The sequence below is a fragment of the Primulina eburnea genome, chromosome 13 (genome assembly GCF_022965805.1).
Source record: "Primulina eburnea isolate SZY01 chromosome 13, ASM2296580v1, whole genome shotgun sequence".
Classification (NCBI taxonomy): domain Eukaryota; kingdom Viridiplantae; phylum Streptophyta; class Magnoliopsida; order Lamiales; family Gesneriaceae; genus Primulina; species Primulina eburnea.
Genome location: NC_133113.1, coordinates 35,439,208 through 35,459,277, shown reverse-complemented (window position 1 = coordinate 35,459,277; position 20,070 = coordinate 35,439,208). Strand labels below are relative to the sequence as shown.

The 20,070-nt window shown below is 33.3% G+C and overlaps 2 protein-coding genes across 3 annotated transcripts; one reads left to right on the top strand and one right to left on the bottom strand.

The window, feature by feature from the left end:
* Positions 1 to 2,125: 2,125 nt before the first annotated feature.
* Positions 2,126 to 5,614, bottom strand: LOC140808683 (polygalacturonase At1g48100-like). Its single transcript, XM_073165848.1, has 7 exons — positions 5,230 to 5,614; positions 4,206 to 4,337; positions 3,852 to 4,085; positions 3,692 to 3,736; positions 3,361 to 3,568; positions 2,711 to 2,901; positions 2,126 to 2,628 (listed from the first exon to the last, which is right to left on the bottom strand). Exons 1-7 carry the CDS (start codon positions 5,569 to 5,571, stop codon positions 2,233 to 2,235), a joined length of 1,548 nt encoding a protein of 515 aa, XP_073021949.1. The 5' UTR covers positions 5,572 to 5,614; the 3' UTR covers positions 2,126 to 2,232.
* Positions 5,615 to 15,513: 9,899 nt separating this feature from the next.
* On the top strand, positions 15,514 to 20,009 carry LOC140808680 (protein NSP-INTERACTING KINASE 3). 2 transcript variants are annotated; one of them, XM_073165844.1, is made up of 12 exons: positions 15,514 to 15,856; positions 16,134 to 16,278; positions 16,930 to 17,062; positions 17,179 to 17,250; positions 17,410 to 17,553; positions 17,661 to 17,732; positions 17,819 to 17,878; positions 17,972 to 18,069; positions 18,152 to 18,295; positions 18,523 to 18,864; positions 19,063 to 19,454; positions 19,549 to 20,009. In XM_073165844.1, exons 2-12 carry the CDS (start codon positions 16,176 to 16,178, stop codon positions 19,855 to 19,857), a joined length of 1,869 nt encoding a protein of 622 aa, XP_073021945.1. In that variant the 5' UTR covers positions 15,514 to 15,856; positions 16,134 to 16,175; the 3' UTR covers positions 19,858 to 20,009. The 2 variants fall into 2 exon arrangements, with proteins under 2 accessions (XP_073021945.1, XP_073021944.1); XM_073165843.1 differs by having other exon boundaries at positions 15,514 to 16,078.
* Positions 20,010 to 20,070: the final 61 nt, after the last annotated feature.

Below are 20,070 nucleotides of genomic sequence, written 5' to 3'. Positions count from 1 at the left end.
CAAATGACCCAATTATGGGCAGAACGAGTGACCTAATTATAAGCAATCCAACAACACATAATGGTGGAACCCGGGCTCTGATAGCATGTTAAGATTGGAACTTGGACCTAACTCAACCCAAAAGCTAGCTCAAGGGGGAGGATTGTCCAAGCCAATATATGCAACTCCCAAGTTATTTATCCTACCGATGTGGGGCAATTAACAAAAAGTAGGGTGAATCTTGCTGGTTGCGGGTAAGTCCAGAGTATAGGCCACGGTGCTCACCTTAGCTTTTACTGGAAACGGTCCAAAGTAACGTTCGCACAGCTTGGAATGAAGCCTTCAAGCCACAGTGGTTTGCCTGTCAGGAGCAAGCTTGACCAAGTGACCAACACCAACTCCCCTACTTGGAATTGTTTGTCCTGACAGTGAACATCAGCATATTGCTTCACCCTTCATGTAAGTTGGAACCGTGGGTGGTAATCTGTCATATGCAACTTGAAATGGCATCATACCAATAGCAGAGTGGTAACCAAGACGCAAATCAAGCTTGGAAAACACCTTGGTAGCCCCCAACTCATCAAGTAGTTCATCCATGGTGGGAATAGGAAATTTGTCTTGCACCGTGATTGCATTAAGGGCTCGGTAATCCACGCAAAACATCCACGGTCCATCTTTTTTCTTCACCAACAACACCGGAGAGGAATACGGACTTGTACTCGGATGAATGAAACCCATACTCCAGCAACTCGTGCTTATTTTCTCCATTGCGCCTTTCTGGAAATATGGTAACGATAGGGCCTTGCATTTGCATATATCGGAGCTGTCCCCGCTAGGAGATGGATATGATGATCCACAAGACGACAAGGAGGAAGGTTCTGGGCTCTTCAAACACCTCGCGAAACTTCTCCAAAAGCATCATTTAATCAGAAACAGAAACAGAAACAGAAACAGATAGGCATTTCGCAATATATAAATACTAGGTCGATCCAAATAAAACGCTGTTTTTAATCCAATCATTGCATCCGAATCAGACAAGATAACACCAATTCAAAAGAAATCGATAAACAAAAATACATTAAAATAAATAAAACAAAAAACTCCCTCGCCCGGTACCACGAATACAGCAATAAATTAGCAATCACAGAAATCCGAAGAGGATTTTACCACAATTCGGGGAAAAAAATGAGAATCAACGAAATGGCGAGGAGAGCGTGCGTGTAGCTAGCTGCCTCAGAATCACGCGAGCATGAAATCTTTTCAGCCAGATTTCATCCGCTGCTTATTTATTTCATTTTTCCAATTGCCTGCCCGAAATAACGGTGATACCCCTCACGAAATATAAATTGACTGTTGAGCTGCCTTTATTGTTTTTATTAAATTAGTGAAAATCGCAAAGAATATAAAACTCACTGTAAAAAACAAATAATCACTTCTCATTTTTTGTTCACACTATTATATCGCGAATATAATTATAAATATTTTTTTAGTTTTATTATTTATCAATACATTTTTTTAACAAAAATATAACTTTTTTGAATTTTATATTTGTTAATTACATTTTAATAAAAATTCAAATTATTTTGAATTTACTTTTGTTTCACTTTTTTAAACAAATGTTGGGTACATGTGCAAGCAAAAAAAAAAGCGTTAGGGGTTAATTTTCTTAAATTTTAAGAATATATGATTATTTATTTTTTACTCTTGAGGTGATAAATGAAATATTTCTTATATTTAAAATAAGGTTTTACCCGTCAAAATCGGACGTAAAAGTTACTTTTCATCCGGCTCAAGTAGGTATATCAAATAAAAAAACAAAAGTTGTCAATTCAAATTATAGAAACCCAAAAACAAAAAGATCTCCTCCTTACTCAAGTTTCCAATTAAGACTTCTTGCTTATTTTTATTTATTATTCGGTAAATTTTTTTTAACTGTTATTTAATTACGACATAAATAAAACGTGCAGAGATCTAAACTCTAAATTTTCATCCATTATTTTGCTATCTTGTCCTTTATGGATGGATCACATCTTTAGTGAACTATTAATATAAAATTGTTGGATCGGTTTTTCTACTCAAATCAAGATCGAAGACATATGTTTGAAATATTAGTTGAAGGTTCTCCCTCATCATCAATCTCTCTTTCTCTCTGTCATTAAGCTAAAAGTATTGGGTCCATATCATATCAGATCGAAGATCTCTTTAGTATATATAAGTATATGTAGCAAGAAAATGCATGCAGACATGAAATAGCTAGCAAGAATCATAATCTCGTTGAATCTTGTTGCTCAATGGCTTTCCAATCTGCAAACACTTGATGGGAGGCGTAGTGGGAGAATACAGTCTCCCAAAGGTCTGCCAACAATAGGGGTCGTGGATTTGATATCGTTCTTGATGGGGCTTAAGCTGTATGTGGTTGAGGGTCACGTCGGTACATGGCATGATGTCACTACACGCGAAGTGCACGGGTTTCACCGTATATGTTCCCCTTATGTTTTCATATTTTATATCTGACAGGGAAACGGAACTTGTTTGGTTCTTGCAACTGCATCTCATGTCGCAATAGTATTGATCGATCACTATTGGGAGTTGAACCTCAGAGACTTGTATGTTTGAGAATTGCACTCCTTGCACCAACCCTGATCCCCCCTATAATTTATGCCTATGTTAGATAGATGTGAATATATATATTGATCATAACTTTGTTTGTTTTGGTAAATTAATTAATTACCTGCCATGTCTTAATTCGGACTCCATTCATAGTATTCTGCATGACGACATCTCGAACAGTTATATTTGATACACAAGCCTTGGTGTTATCTTTTCCAAGGCCTCCAATGCTGATGCCATGTCCTGGCCCACAATTAATATTGTGTATGTAAACATTTGTGCATCCAGTTTGTATTGATACACAATCATCCCCTGCAACAACAGAATTTTGTTAGGTTTAAAAGAAATTTATAATTTTTTAAGTTTCTACACAAGAAAGTTCTAATTTATATTCTCTTTAACTGGCTGGCTCGATGCTGCCTTACTGGCTCAAAAAAGTTTAGAAAAAACTATGTGTCCGTGTCCCCTCGTGGGCCTGGAAACATTTTTTGATTTTCTCTTTTACTGTAAAGACTGTGACAACTTTTTGCGAGAATGTGCGGCGAACAAATTAAATGTGCTCAAACGATGAAACGTGACAAAATTTCTAATGGCTTGGGTTGAAGGATATGGTTTCATGCAAGTCCCCCCACCACCCAATTAGCAGGATAAGATAAACAGAAGCAAAATGGATTAGCAAATTTGTCATATTTAGGCAACCGGATAACATGAATTGCAAAAAGATTCAAGGAGAGATGTTTAACTTGGTAAAACTATGCTATAACTAATTACCACAGGCAATATTCGAACTGTGAATCAGCACATCTTTGGAGTTTTGCAAGTGAATCCCATCGGTGTTGGGGCTATCACCGGGGGATGACACGGTTAAATCGTACACCAATACCCCGATGCAGTTGTCGAATTTGAGGTGGCACCGAGGGCTGTTTTGGATTGTGATTCCTGTTACCGTAGTGTGGAAACTTCCATAGAATCTAAGTGCCTGTGTTGCAAGAATATGACCCCAATTATATTGTCTTTTTTATACGACAGATGTTGTTGTAAGTCTTTAAGAAAGGTAAAATTAAAAGGAAAAACCATATTCGAGCATATTGATGGTCCTTACAGTTGGTTTAATTTTTGGCATCTTCCCTACAAGTGAGCTTCTCAACTGCATCAATAAATCAAAATCAGACTTTAAAAAAAAAAAGAAGGAAAACAGGCCAGGGCAGTGCTATCCTGGATCTTTATAGAAAATTGTAAAGGGATCAAAAAGCGATCATTACAGCAGGAATCGGAGGCTTTGGGACCAAAGATTCATTTAAAGGGACTAAAAATTTTGATTCATCATCCAAAGGATCATCCTCAAATGCAGAATCTTGCCACCAAAGAGCTCCGTTTCCGTCGATTTTTCCACTGCCTCTGATGGTTATTCCAACAAGTTTTGTGAATTCAAGCCATTGGAGAAGGCCTGAACCCCAAGAATCTGAGCCTGTTGGAGCAATAATTGTACCTTCTAGCTGCAAAAGAACAACAATCACATGGGATTCCCTGTTATTATTCTCGGCAAGTATATTCATTGTAAAAGATTGATTGTTGAATTTTATATGCTCGATCGGTTTGTATAGTTACTTATTTACCTGGAAAACAATGTTGTGCTGACAATATGGACCGGAAAATGAGACGGGTCCTACTAGGAATACGTATCCTGCTGGGACAATAATAATTGAAGCTTCAACTTTGCAAGCAGCTGCCCATGCAGCTTGGAATGCCTGCATTAATTTCACAGTAGAAATTAAATGATGCTTTTATATCCTAAAAAAAAACTGATGAAAGAAGCCATATATTAGTACGTAATTATGTCGTGAATTTTCATTTGAGGAGTCAATCATTATTTATTTTCAAAATGTGGACGATGTTGGTAGTTTACGTGGAAAAAGGACTGTTTTTAACATCGCGATCAGGAATTAACTGCAGTCACGAGAATCGTTTGTTAAGACCTTTCTGATTATCTTGTCCTTTAGTTTGCATTAAATAACAAGCAACGTACGAATATCTAATATTTATAATACCCTTTTTTTTTTACATTCAAACATGGATCAAATCATCCAATCTATAGTAGTACAGACAGTGCTTGACATAAATTTTGTAAAAGATTAACGCAAGGCACATATGGCTCTTATGAACATCAGGATAACTTTCGGATGCTAAATTTTCTTCATTAATTAGCTAAAGTTCTGCCTTCCTAGTTGTCCAATTTGTTATACTTATTGTGTCGAGTACTGGATTTACATCACTAAAAAGAAAAAAAAAATCTATTTAATTAGTTGTACTCATGAAATAAAATCGCCTGTATGAAACAACGATGATACCGCGTGGTGTTCTTTTCCAAGAACATGGTATTATTTTTAAATAAAATGGTATAAAGTTTGAACCGAATGTTTGTTAACGGTCGTGCCATTTTAGATTAGTTTGACAATAAATAAGCCAAAATTTTAGTTGCAAGGAATTATTCTATTAATAAAAGCAAAGCGGCCCCAGTTGCCACTTTAGCTGTCAATTCTTAGAAGCAAAATTATCGAAATTTTAGAGGATAGTTACTTACATTAACAAATTTGGCCTTCAGCTTCAATTGATCACAAGAAAAATGTTAATAATGCTCACCTTAGTGTCATCTTTGGCTCCGTCACCCTTGGCTCCAAAATCTAACACATTGTAGACTGTGGAAAAAGGTACATTGCCACCTTTCTTTGGCGGTACTGGTGATGGCAGTAGGGGAGGTGGTGCTTTGGGTTTGGACTTTCCGACGGTGTGGTGGTGGGTGCGGTGATATTTGCTTTTCTTCTTGGAGACTAATGAAGCTGCAGGGTCGCTCCTGCTCCGGCTTTGCCTCCAATTCTTGCTCACTCTGGTTGCATTGCATGATTCAATGCTTGTGCTTGTGCACCACATAAGAAGCAGAATTATCAGCGTGAGAGTGAAGTTTTTTTGGCCAAAACCACCCATTATATCGTTTGGAGGGGAATTAGAGAAATGGAAAAAATGTGCGATGGTTTAAGAAATATGGGCAAGAAAGGAGGTTTATATAGCAAGGATAACAATAATTAATGTGATTAAGCCCAAGTCGTTTACATTTAATTAATAGACGACATTCATGATTAATTCAATTGAGATTATACATATATAATAATAAAATTCTTTTATTATTTATTTTTTCCCTCTTAAAAGAAAAAGGTATATCCCTCCAAAACAAAATTTTGTTGAGTTGATTCAACGATGTTTTGATTTTGAGCTATAATATAATATAATGAACAACGCAGAAAGTTACGGCCAAATCCGGGTTGATGAATACCAACACACACACACACACACTTTGTCTAAAATCACTCTCTAACTTGGTATACCATGCACATAATATATGATCAATTTGAACGACTGCCATATTACATGTAATTATTAATTAATTTGACATGAAAAGGGAAGAAGGCACGTGCTCGAGTAATGTCTTTTTATTGTCACATGCATGCTATACCCACTCACGGGCTTCATTTTTCCATTTTGTCTTCTTTAAAACCACAATTTCAATCCATATATATTAACGCCATCCCACGCATGTCTACATAGGATTGATATATAGATGATCACGATCCATGCAACACACACACATAAAAATAATTGATCAACTAGATAGATAGATGTTTATCATAATGTTTTATATAATTCTAACAACAACAACAACAAAAAAAATTTGTCGAAAGCCTATGTTTTAAATTATTATTTTCTTTGCTTTGGGTAAATGGATTCAACAATATTAAAATTTTCAGAATGTGAGTTTTGATTTTAAATATATAATATTGTGAGTAAAACCTCTTGAAGATGGCGTGTGCGGGTCGATAATTAGACCAAAATCTTAAAAGTTTAACAATTTTCTTTTTTAAAAAAAGAAAAGAAAAGAAAAGAAAGAAATTAACATGGAGGTAGCCAGACCGACGCCCATGGTTTTATAAACTTGCATTGGAAATAATTTGTCAGAGTGGTACTATGAAATTGTGACTGTTCCAACAGGTCCAATTCAATTTCACGCCATGTTTGATGCTTCATTTATTGAAGGGAACAAAATTAAATTTCTATCGGGGGTTCTACTTGTTATTTAAATTTGATTTCGGGAAATAGGAACCGTGTTACTTGCCATATTGAAATTTAGATTATGAAATGGGCACTTCCACTGAAATATATATTTAAGTTTAATTTTTTATACAAAAAAAAAAAATGAAAGCTCCGCCAAATTATTAACTACGGGCCACTCTGTCCCTACCTGCACGAGAGTAGTGTGTCGTCAATAATTTTGGGTTATTGTTTATCATGTGAAATTAGGATACAATTCAAGACATGGGGACAATGTTTTGTTTTTGAAAATTCATGGCCTATATGTAGCTATGCATGCCTTGCCTTCTTCACGGATTGCGCCATTAATCAACAATCATTCCAAATTTCTCTTTTTTGCTTAGAAAAAATTATGGGATTTTGGGGTCAATGAGTAGAGATAATTATATTTCTTGAGTATATATACGTACGTACCAACCTAGCTAGTAGCTCTTTTAAACTTGTACTGCTACGGTGGCACACACATATAATGTCAATCACGCTCCTAAAATAACTAGTTTTGAAGTCATTATAAACAATTAATTCAAAATTAACCAAAAAAATATCACATCTCTGCATGTAACACATGCAAATGATTATTTAGTTGGTCTCTTGTGGATACGGTTATACAAGATTATTTATTATTATTTAGTTGGTCTCTTGTGGATACGGTTATACATATCTTTTATCCGTGAAACGAGTTAACTTTTATTTATATTTACAATCATGTGTAATACTTATGGTATAAAAAATAATATTTTTTCATGGTAACTCAAATAAGAGACATGTCTCACAAAATTAACTCGTGAAAATGTCATACAAAACTTTTTGTGTTATTATTATAGCATACTAACTAACTTGGATATCATGCTACTTTTTTCTTATTTAAAACCAATTATCATCTTATTTCTTTTAATATGAAATATTAAAAGAACAAATTTATTATCATACATTTATTACCGCACAAAACGATATCATATTACTACTCATTAAAAAATCCTTATATAATTCTGTAAATTTTTCACCGAAAAAATTAGAATATATATTCAAATGAAAATATATAGATATTTTTTTTCAAAAAATAAAATAAAATTGTAGTAGCATAATTTTGGGCCCAATACTGAGGAGGGCCTTAACAAATTCAGCAAACTGGTTCAATAAGCCCATAACTCAATTCTCAGATTTACAAAGGCGATTGATTGACTGATCCTCTACTCTGGACTCCCGCGGTTCGAGTATATACTGTTTGTGACGAATCAAAGTTTGTGTTTACTTTTCCCTTCAAAACAATAATGAATGGTATTGAAATATTTTCTGTGCAGATATTTGATTGTGACAAACGTTCCGGAGCTTGGCTGCGGGCGATGAGTTGATGAGATTATTCTCTATATATGGTGAAGTTGAGGAGTGAGTGTTTATTAAATGTTTATATATGTGTAAATGGTGGAAAAAAATTCAAACTTGGACCCTTTCTCAATTGGGCTTATCGTCACCCTTTTTTATCTCTTGAAAAATTTCGTCTATTTTGCGTTTACATAAATTTTATCATTTAAAGAAAAAGTTCATGATAATATAGCAATTTAGAGTGAAGTGCATAATTCTATTATCAGTGAATTTTTTTAAGATTTTGATGGTTTCGGTGTTAAATGTCCCACATCGATTAGAATTAACCTTTGAGTGGCATATATTGGCTTGGACAATCCTCCCCCCTTGAGCTAGCTTTTGGGGTTGAGTTAGGTCCAAGTTCCAATCTTAACATGGTATCAGAGCCCGGGTTTCACCGTTATGTGTTGAACTGCCTATAATTAGGCCACCCGTTATGCCCATAATTGGGTCATTTGTAAACTCCACGCTCCAGATGTTCATTCCTGGGCGTGAGAGGGGTGTGTTAAATGTCCCACATCGGTTAGATAATTAACCTTTGAGTGGTATATATGGAATTGGACAATCCTGCCCCCTTGAGCTAGCTTTTGGGGTTGAGTTAGGTCCAAGTTCCAATCTTAACACTGTTAAATGTCCCACATCGGTTAGATAATTAACCTTTGAGTGGCATATATTGGCTTAGACAATCCTCTCCCCTTGAGCTAGCTTTTGGGGTTGAGTTAGGTCCAAGTTCCAATCTTAACATTCGGAAAGTTATTTTTATGGTTTTCAATTTCATTACTAACCAAAACTGTTTCTGGGTTTTGATACATATTTGCCTCTTTCGATACTATGTGCCTCTATAGCAGAGGCATCACTTACGCTATTACCATACCAATATCAAGATCTTTGCACCGTTCTAATTACTTCAAATTTCACTGTGAAAGTCTTTCCATGCCCTAACTGTAGCATATGGATAGTGTGTTGACACAAGATTCACTCCTATATTTCAATTATGTCATGTCATCTCTTGATTGAAATACCGGCCTAACCTATCACTTGATGATAGGAATATTTTACCTTGGAATCTATGAATCGAACAGTTGAGTTGGTGAGGGAGAAACTGAATAAGGTAACATACCATCTTCAGTTGTGATGTTTTAGCATTTGATTGTGTAGATCCACATTTCATGTCTTCTTTCTTTTACGTACGACAACCAATCATTGGGCATGGAGAAACTGGTTCATCCAAAACTATCTGTGTTGATAATAGACGGAGAATCTAGGAACCTAATGAACAACCTCACGATGCCACTGTTGAAACTTGAACCAAGATGGTGATGATGCTATTGCAATGTATATATTTCACTGAAGTATTTTCAGCTATTCTTATTTTTTTGTTCTAGTGTGTTGCTTGAAGGGAGATCACAAATGCAGCTAGCTGTGAGTTACTATCGGGCAAAACAGGAAACATTTTCTTTTCACCGTAAATTCGATGAAAGTAGCAATTTAAATGTCAATTTATTACGTAGCTAAAGACAGGAAATTCCAAGAGCTAATCAAGGTAGTAGATCGATGATCAATTTTAGCATATACAATGGTATTTTATATTATGAATTGCATCCGCTTGAGGGTATTTTACTTCAAATGAAAATCAAGAAAGGCCTTTGAAAAGAAGAGAGAGAACCACTCCCCAAAAGGCGTGACTTTGAACCCCTGGTCGTAAATTATAGCTAAAGACCGCACAAAAAGGGCCTAGGCTCTCTTCTCTTAGTGTTTGGGTTAAGGAAGAGTCCAGTCCAGTCCAGATATATGTTCATTTGGACCTATTCAACTTGATTTTTCCGTGCCTCGCACCTACAGTAGATTTATTCATCTTATTACGTTGTTTTGATTTCCTTACCTATTTGGTTGATCAAATCAATTTTCTCAGATATAGAGAGAGAGAGAGAGAGAACCCGCACTTGTTGTTTCAATCATTTAGAAAAGGAGAAGGCCCCAAGATTTGCGAGTATTTAATTAGTTTAATTTACCATGCATGCTGGGTATACTGTCCACTTTTAAGTATCATTTAGAATAATGTGTCTACTATACAGGTTTATGTTTTGCAAAAAAAAATATATGTTATAAATATATATATCTATATCTATACTATACTATTATAAATATATGAGTTTGAATTGTGAATTTACTTGGTTACCCTTTTTCAACTATTACTTAATTAATGTCTTATTTATTTATTTAGGTGACTTTTCAATTTTCTTATCTAATTACCTAATTTGTTTTTATGATTACCCTTTTCCAAGTATTACTTAATTAATGTCTTATTTATTTATTTAGGTGACTTTTCAATTTTCTTATCTAATTACCTAATTTGTTTAATTAATACATTTTATTTTACTATGCATTATTTGACATCAATACATTTTCTAAGCTTTATAATAAAAAATGGTTTGAACTTACTTTTTTTAAATTTCAAGTTACATGAATATATAAATTTTTGGTTAGCTGTTCGGATTTAATTTTAAAATTTCAAGTTAAAAAACATATATGTTTTATACCTAAAAATAGTTCAAACTTTATTTTTTAAACTTCAAGTTAAATGAACATATATATAAATTTATGGTTATTATTTTTTAAACCTACAATAAGTTTTTCTATTTTTAATATATTTTCTATGTTTTATAACCAAAAATGATAAGGACTTAATTTTTTAAACTTCAAGTTACATGAACATATAAATTTTTTGTTAGATTTTTTGTTAGCTGTTCAGACTTAATTTTTCAAACTTCAAATTAAATAAACATATATGTTTTATAACATAAAATAATTTAAAATGTATTTATTAAACTTCAAGTTAAATAAACATATAAATTTGTGGTTAGTATTTTTTAAACCTATAATATATTTTCTATTTTTTTTAACAAAAAATGATTCATACTTAACTTTTTTAGCTTAAAGTTAAATGAATATATAAATATGTCATTATCTCATTTATATTTATCTATAACACTCATCCATACATTTTTAGTGATCTAATATTTGATTTGCATATGGTTTCGATATATAAATTTAGCTTAAATAAATATTTGTAGATGTTGGTGCTTTATTGTTTTTGAAATAATTGTGAGGACATCACGATGTGAATAATTTTAGTTTTTTATTTTTTGTAATAATAATAATAATGTATTGTGATTTCACTGACTTATTAAAATGAACATACTCATATAATATTGCTCTAACGTTTATTGATTTGATTGATTTATATACGATTAATGTATATTTTTATTTTTTAAAATTTAAGTTAAATGAACATATTAGTTTTTACTCAGAGGTTCAAACTTAATTTTTAAACTTCAAGATAAATAAAGTTAATTTATTTAATTAATAGATTGATACATCATTATGCCTTATTTTCCTATTATTAGTTAATAATTGATATATTTTTAATTTTATTTAGTTTATTTATTTATTTAATTGATACATAACGTTAACTATGCATTATTTTAAATAAAAATTTGAATACTATTAATATTTCTTACATATTTTTTTATTATGCATTCTTTCACATGAAAAAGTAGGCTATTATTAATATTTTTTAAAGGTATATTTTCTATGTTTCATAACAAAAAATAGCTCAAACTTAATTTTTTAAACTTCAAGCCAAATAAACATATACGTTTTATAAGCAAAAATGGTTCAAATTGTATTTTTTAAACTTCAAGTTAAATGAACATATAGATTTGTGGTTAGTGGTTCAGATAATAAAATATAAATCAAACAAAGAGAAGAATTTTGTTTTCTGTTATATATTTTATTTATTCAACAATGAGCCTAATATACATATGAAAAAAAACCATAAAAATAGCAACAATATTTGACCACTAAACCATGAAATAACAAATATGCTAAGATAATTATTTTCTGTAATACTTTGTTAATAGTAAACAATGACTAACAGACTTTATTTGACAAGTCAGATAACTAAGTACTTCGACAAACCTTTAACAATTCAATAATATCTCCCTTAAACCGATAAGGTAAACATCGGCTTAATAAGAACATCATCCCTCAAATTTGTTTTGTAGTATGCTAATACCAAGTAGCTCCCTTAGTTTATGAAATGCAGACAGTTTCAGGGACTTGGCAAACATGTCAGCTACTTGGTTTTCACTTTTGCAATAGATGAGATCAATTGTTTCATTCTTTGTGAAGTCACTTAAAATTGATATTTCACATCAATGAGCTTGCTTCTTCCATGGAGGACTAGATTCTTTGATAGTTTTATGACTGAACTATTATCATAATAAATTGCAAAAAGATCATGATTCTTGAATTTAAGCTCTTCAAGAATTTTTCTCAACCAAATAGCTTGACATGCACGTGAAGTTGATGCAACAAATTTAGCTTCAATCTTGATAAAGTAACAATTGATTGTTTCTTCGAAGTGCATGGAACAACCGCTTGATCTAAGAAAAAAATCATATCCTTAAGTTCTTTTTCTATCTTCTCGATCTCCTTCAAATCTGATTGTTCTCCTTTCTTATAGTAGAGACCAAGTTCTTGTGTTCGTTGTCGGCATCATAAAATCCTCTTAACAACTTAAAAATACATTTCTGTAGGATTCTCAATGTATCTGCTTATGAGACTGAAAGAATACATAATATCCGACATTGTTGCTGTCAAATACATTAAGCTTCTAACAATTTACTTGTAATATGTGTTGTCAATCTTCTTTCCTTCACAAATTTTTGTTATCTTCAAACCATAGTCTACGGGAGTACTTGCATAATTACACTTCTTCGTATTAAATCTGCACAAAACTTTTTGAAAACGTTTCTTTTGTGAAATAAAAATCTCATAAGTAGATTGAACTACTTCATACCAAGAAAATGATGCATCTTGCCAAGATCCTACATATCAAACTCAACCATCATGGACTTCTTAAATTTTCTAAACATGACACTATCATTTTCAGAGAATATAAGATCATTAACATATAAACAAACAGTGAGATTTTTCCTTCATCTTCAATTTTGTACAAAGTTTATAATCATATGAACTTTTTTGAAAACATACCTTAAAAAATAAGTCTTAATTCGACTATACTAAGCTCGTGGGACTTGCTTTAACCCATACAAAGTTTTTTTCAATTTATACACTTTATGCTCATTTTCAACTTAATATAACAAGGAGGTTGATGGATACATATATGTTCTTCCAAGTCTCCATGTAAGAACGTCGATTTCACAGCCAAATAGAAGATATACCATGAATATTGCGCTATTAAGTCAATTACCAATAATACCGAAAGTTTTAATAGGTATTCATTCACCCCCTCTAAACATCTAGTCGGTCCTAACAACATATAAGATTGAGTACATGCTGATAGTCATAGACTAAAAAACGAAAGCTAGCGAAATCCATCATTCATTGTTGCAATTGCAATTATTAAATAACAAAAGGACACTTGGTTATTGTATGTTGTTGAATTAGTTAAATATAATTTGACATAACATATTGATAAAATAATGAATTCCTTCAAAATCATTGCTTAAGAATTGATATGTGCATTAACCGATATTTGAACAGTCGTTTATTAATTATTTTAATTTAAATTATTTAAATTGTGTTTGTTTCATCCTTTTATTTTAATTTCAATTTAGTTTATTAATTTATTCAAGTTTTTGTTCAAGTTAATTAAAGAATTGTTTTTAATGTTGATTTGTAATATATCAAGTTTTTTCGGACGATATCCGTACATGTTATTAAAGCTTGACATGTACACAGAAATAACAAACAAAATTACATAACGAAAAGTAAATTATTTAAAATAAACATGTGAAAACATGTAAATTTAATATATGTAATTAATATGAATTTATAAAAAATATAAATTTCAATTTTATTTATTATATTAACTAATTTTATCTCAAATAAAATCGTTTCCACGTGCATCGCACGTGCTCTGTTCTAGTATATATATATATATATATATATATATATATATATATATATATATATATATATATATATATATATAACTAAATTATATTTGATTGGATATGCCTCTTGAAAATTTTGTATTAGTAATTCATCATGATAACCTAACAACACCAATTAGCGTGTGTGAATGATTATATTTCTCGAGGTTTAGAAATAAATAATATTCCGTAGCATGCAGTAAGTCAAGAAGTGGGCACATCACATCAAATTATTATATATAATGTTTCCCCGACAAGATGAGTTTGGAATTCAGATGGTTTTATTTTTTAAAAACCTAAGAATGAAGTTTACAAATTTTATTAATTTACTTTTATTAAATATAAATGAATCATGTAACGCACCCATATCTGCAATGCAAGGATGGATTTTGGAATTTAAACTCAGATAACAAATGAGAAACAATTTAAGTATGTGTGTTGCTTTTGTTTTTATATTAGAAAATTGAATACTGAAGAATATATATTAATATGCATATTATGCTTGTGAGTGAATCCAACAATATATCCAATCCAAATTAAATAAAAGTTTGCCCAAACTCTCTCGTACTATGATTATTATTATTATTATTATTATATGTTGGGAAATGAAATGGGAATTTCTTTTGAATAATAATAATTGAGAAAGTTGTGGGCTAGGGAATATTCAGCTTTTTCAATGCGACAAAAATACTCTCGGGTTTTTCATTTGAGCACGTTAAGGTACCTTCATTGAACATAATAATTGCTGTGAAAACTTTAAATTAATTTATACATTTTTATTTAAGTTTTTTTTTCTCTTTTTTTATTTAAGTTGGCAACTATCTTTATTTTTTAAAAAAAAAAAACAAGGTGGGAACTATCAAGTATACCAACTCATTACAAGTATAATTAATATATACATATTATGTCCTCATCTTTACCAAACTCCACAACTACTATGCTTTTTACTGTGACAAATAAATAATCAGCTGCTTACTTACGATTGATTAACCCACTAAAAATAACTGTAAATCTTTAAATTTTTAGTTTCGAATATACGAAAATCTGTCCACTAAACTTTTTATGATAATAATAATATTATAACACAACAAAATGAATTTTGCAAAATAAATAATAAATTAATAAAATCAGTCAAAAAGCAAGAAAGTTAGACGAGGACAAAGGCAAGCACGTGATCTGCCAAAAACTTACCTGCAAATATTTATTTTGCTTTTGCCTGAGATTACATGCTATCGTTCTCTCTGAATCAATCACACATCCCTTCACTCCATTTCAAAACCTTCCTTTATTTTATTTTTTGTTTTCCCAAAATTACAACTACCTTTTTCCCATTTTCCAATTTTTTTCTTTGAAAAAAACCACTAATAATACGATATGATACTTGCTAAATAGAATAATCTTTTTTTTTTCCCATTGTCTTGTTATTATTATTATTATTATTATTATTATTATAATTAAACAGTTGCCACTTCTGAGCTCCCTTTGGCCTCTTGTGTATTGGATTCTTCTTGCATTGTGTTTGTATCTTTCTACTAAGCTGTAAAATGCCCGCGCTGTTGTTTGATGATTTTAACCGGATAGAGTGGCCAACTGTGATTCTGATCTCGAGCGGATAGTAACTGATGATTATTAGTTCAGGGCAGATTGAATTTTGTGGGGAGCACTCTCAAGTTTCAACTACATTCAATTCACACGCTAACATTCGTAGATCTCAAGGCTCTAAGATATCTGGTCTACCCTCTGGTTTTGCTTTCTCGACAAAATACCCTTCATTCTACTCCGCTCAAAATATCGCCTACTTGGTATGAGGCACTGTTTTTGTTCAAGATTATAGCTTTAGTACGTAAGTTTTGTTTTTTTTTTCCCTAAGTTGTTGATTCAGGGCTCACAAAAGAGAAAATTTGAAATTCTTTTGGGGCTCGAAATGTAAAAGGAGCTTTTTTATACATGGTGAAGGTGGAAATGCTTTGTGGGGTTCTGATGTTGAGGGCTCATTTTATGGTCTGAGTTGTTAGGAGAATTAGGTGATCTGCTGAGGTTGGGATGGCTTATCCTGTTGAGCATAATAAATTTTTGCAGAGAAGGTGAATTTTGTGGAGGGACTTTTCATCAGATCGTAACATGGAGAACGAGAAGTTTCTTTTCTGGAAACTGGGATTAATGGTTTTAGCATTTATTGGGAGTTCTTGTTCAACTTTATCTCCAACTGGAGTCAATTTTGAAGGTAAACGTTTTTCCACTCTGAAAATTACATCTCTATTTGTATCGCTGTTGGAAAAATTCTTTTTCTTTTGATTTTCTTGCATGGATGATGGTGATTGAATTTTAATTTTTATGGAGTCCTAAGCTTTTAGTCTTATTTATTGATGTTTTCTATTCTTCCTTGTATTTGCTAATTTTGATCATATTCTTCCTGTGCTTTCTTTTAATTAGGGTCGAACTTTGCTTCTTTCTTTTCATGGTTTAGAAACTCTGCCCTTGGCATTTAGTTTTTGTATTAGCCTGATATCTCTATGTGCATTATCAAGATTTATGCTGCTGCAACCTGCCTCCAGTGTTGGGATTATGCTGAAATTTAAAAATATATATTACCAATATTCTTCCATCGTGGATCTTGAGAAGTGTGGTAGTTTTATCAGAATTGTTCCTGTAAACTGGCTGACATAGTTGTCACATTAATAATTTCAAGGACTTACAGTCCACAAATTGGTACTGGAAATCTATGCAGACTCTGGCACTGTTTTCGTTTGTGAACATATATGGCTTGCAAGTTGGGCTGTGCGAGACCCAGCTAATGGTTTTGATTATGACTCTAATATCTATTCAAAGGTGTATTATATCTTGACAAATGATTTTTCTGTTGAAATTGATGCAGTTGTAGCTTTAATCGCCATAAAAAGTGACTTGCATGATCCATATAATGTCCTGGAAAATTGGGATGCTAATTCTGTAGATCCTTGTAGTTGGAGGATGATCACTTGTTCACCAGATGGCTATGTTTCTGCTTTGTAAGGCACCTAACGTGACTTCTTAATGCCAAAAATTCAACAAAACTCTCTACTAATGGCTTAAATCTTGAATCTGTATGTTACTGATTTTTTGAGGTTATTTTACTTCTTATTAGAGGCCTGCCGAGCCTGAGCTTGTCGGGAACCATATCACCTGGGATCGGAAACCTCACGAACTTGCAGTCTATGTGAGTTTTTCTACTGTTCTTTTACACACACACACACATTTTGAAATTGTTCTGTATGTTTTTCTTTTACTGTTAGTTTTGAGATTTTTTTATGTTATTGCTGAGTTGAGTACCCATTTTTAATTTAATCTCGAACAATGTTTTTTCATCCGTATGTAGATTGCTACAGAACAATGAAATTTCTGGTTTCATTCCTACTTCCATTGTGAAGTTAGAAAAGCTTGAGACTCTCGATCTCTCAAACAACAAGCTTACAAATGAAATTCCTGAAGCTGTTGGGGATCTGAAGAACTTAAATTATCTGTGAGTTTTTTGGGACTTGCTGATATTAACTTTCAAAGTTTCTCATTTTGCCATCCTTTTTCGCTTTTTAATGACACCTGTTTCTTTCATTGATTTGAGCAAGACAGGCGGCTTAACAACAACAGCCTTACTGGTCCGATTCCCAGTTCTCTTTCCAAAGTTGAAGGCCTCACTCTTGTGTATGTCGTAATTCTTTTCTTGCTCTCAGTGGTTCTCAGATCGACACGAATAATATAATAAGAACGTGATTTCTCCCTTGCTGCAGGGACCTTTCTTACAATAATCTTAGTGGCTCCTTGCCTAAAGTTTCCGCTCGAACATTCAAGTTAGTTGCCCTCTCTCTTTCAAGAATACTCGATTACTTGTAGAAGAAATTATTTACTCAGCTAATTGTATTGCGATGATGATTGGCTCCCAGAATTGTTGGAAATCCTTTAATTTGTGGGCAAGCTTCTCAATACAATTGTTCTGTTGTCTACCCAGAGCCACTGTCCTTCCCACCTGATAATGGAAAAGGTAAACATGGCTTCATTCTCCACCCGACTTTCAGTACATTTAATCTTCATTGCTGTTATCATAATCTAATTATTCTTGGCAGGGTATTCAAAATCTGGAGCAAAACATCAAGTCGCCATTGCTTTTGGAGCTAGCTTTAGTGCTGCATTTCTAATCATAATAGTCGTTGGCTTGCTCCTTTGGTGGCGATACAGGCGTAATCAGCAGATCTTCTTTGATGTTAATGGTCAGTTGTGTTATCGAATCTTGGTGCACTGACTTTACCTTTTACTCTTTATCAATTCTGTCACAAGATTTTGACGTCGAAAATTAGAGGGATGGAATTATCAGGTATATGGATAGTGTGTTCTTTTTTTATTGACAAGTTAAACAATAAACATTGGCACGATTATGCATATGCTACACAATCATTCTTTCTCCCTGCTTGATTCTTGGCCATCTTTTGTTTGTCAGATCAATACGATCCAGAGGTACGTTTAGGCCATCTGAGAAGGTATACCTTCAAGGAACTCCGAGCTGCCACTGATCATTTCAATTCGAAGAATATATTAGGAAAGGGAGGATTTGGCATTGTTTACAAGGGACGTTTAAGCAACGGGACTGTAGTTGCTGTGAAAAGGTTAAAAGATTACAATGCAGTTGGCGGTGAGATTCAGTTCCAGACAGAAGTAGAGCTGATTAGTCTGGCTGTCCACAGAAATCTTCTCCATCTCTGGGGATTCTGCTCGACTGAAAACGAACGTCTTCTCATTTACCCATATATGCCAAATGGTTCAGTCGCCTCTAGACTGAAAGGTACGTACTTATATATTCTGTTCTGCTGTAGTTTTGATTGTATTCAAGACACGGTTGGAGCTAGGAATTCGTTAGGGGGATTAAGGGAGGATTTTCAGTTTGAGAAAGCCACAGAAAGCCTTGAAAATATTTCTATCGAGGAGGTGGCCTGCTGCAGTTTTTGGGGCTGATGAACATTTTATTCGATCATCTTTTCAGATCATGTAAATGGCAGGCCGATTTTGGACTGGTCCAGAAGGAAAAGAATAGCATTGGGTATAGCTAGGGGGCTAGTGTATCTACATGAGCAATGCGACCCCAAAATTATTCACCGTGATGTCAAAGCTGCCAATATCTTGTTAGATGAGGACTTTGAGGCAGTTGTCGGAGACTTTGGATTGGCGAAGCTTTTGGATCACCGAGATTCCCACGTTACAACAGCAGTTCGAGGCACTGTTGGTCACATTGCTCCGGAATATTTATCAACGGGTCAATCATCAGAAAAAACCGACGTATTTGGGTTCGGTATCTTACTTCTGGAGTTGATTACAGGGCAGAAAGCGGTAGACTTTGGGCGGGGGGCCAACCAAAAGGCCGTGATGCTCGACTGGGTAACTCCCACTCCCTAGCTCATTTATTTCATTATGTCATGTTTTTAATGAAAAATATGAACGAAAAGAATGGTTTTTGGGTGTAACGGTTTAGGTGAAGAAGCTTAATGAAGATGGTAAACTGAATCTTCTGGTGGACAGAGAGTTGAAGAATGAATATGATAGAATGGAGTTAGAAGAGATGGTGCAAGTGTCACTTCTCAGTACACATTTTAATCCGTCTCATCGTCCAAAAATGTCGGAGGTATTGAGGATGTTGGAAGGCGACGGGCTAGCAGAGAAATGGGAGCAATCCCGGAGCATGGAGGCTCCAAGATATGAGAAACATTCGAAAAGATATTCGGATTTTGTAGAAGAATCGTCGCTGGTGGTTGAGGCAATGGAGCTCTCTGGCCCAAGATAATAGCTTTCTTTTTTATTTGTGACGTGTATTGACAAAGGAAATCCATCCATCCATCCATCCATCCGTCAGTACTAATTAGATCCAAAGCATACAAACTCACTCGGTCTTCTTTTGGATCACAATTCAGTCCACCATTTATTCTCGGCGTCGGCTGCTATGTAGATTTTTTTATTTATTTATTATACAAACTTTGGAGAAAATCCATTCATTTAT

Excerpts from the sequence above, each read along its gene's own strand:
- LOC140808683 (XM_073165848.1), bottom strand. The coding sequence starts at position 5,571 with ATGGGTGGTTTTGGCCAAAAAAACTTCACTCTCACGCTGATAATTCTG. Across the intron at positions 3,737-3,851 it reads CAAAGCCTCCGATTCCTGCT|TTGAGAAGCTCACTTGTAGG; the intron begins GTAATGATCGCT and ends TTATTGATGCAG. Across the intron at positions 2,629-2,710 it reads TCCGAATTAAGACATGGCAG|GGGGGATCAGGGTTGGTGCA; the intron begins GTAATTAATTAA and ends CATAAATTATAG.
- LOC140808680 (XM_073165844.1), top strand. The coding sequence starts at position 16,176 with ATGGAGAACGAGAAGTTTCTTTTCTGGAAACTGGGATTAATGGTTTTA. Across the intron at positions 18,296-18,522 it reads GATCTTCTTTGATGTTAATG|ATCAATACGATCCAGAGGTA; the intron begins GTCAGTTGTGTT and ends TTTGTTTGTCAG. Across the intron at positions 19,455-19,548 it reads AGGCCGTGATGCTCGACTGG|GTGAAGAAGCTTAATGAAGA; the intron begins GTAACTCCCACT and ends GTAACGGTTTAG.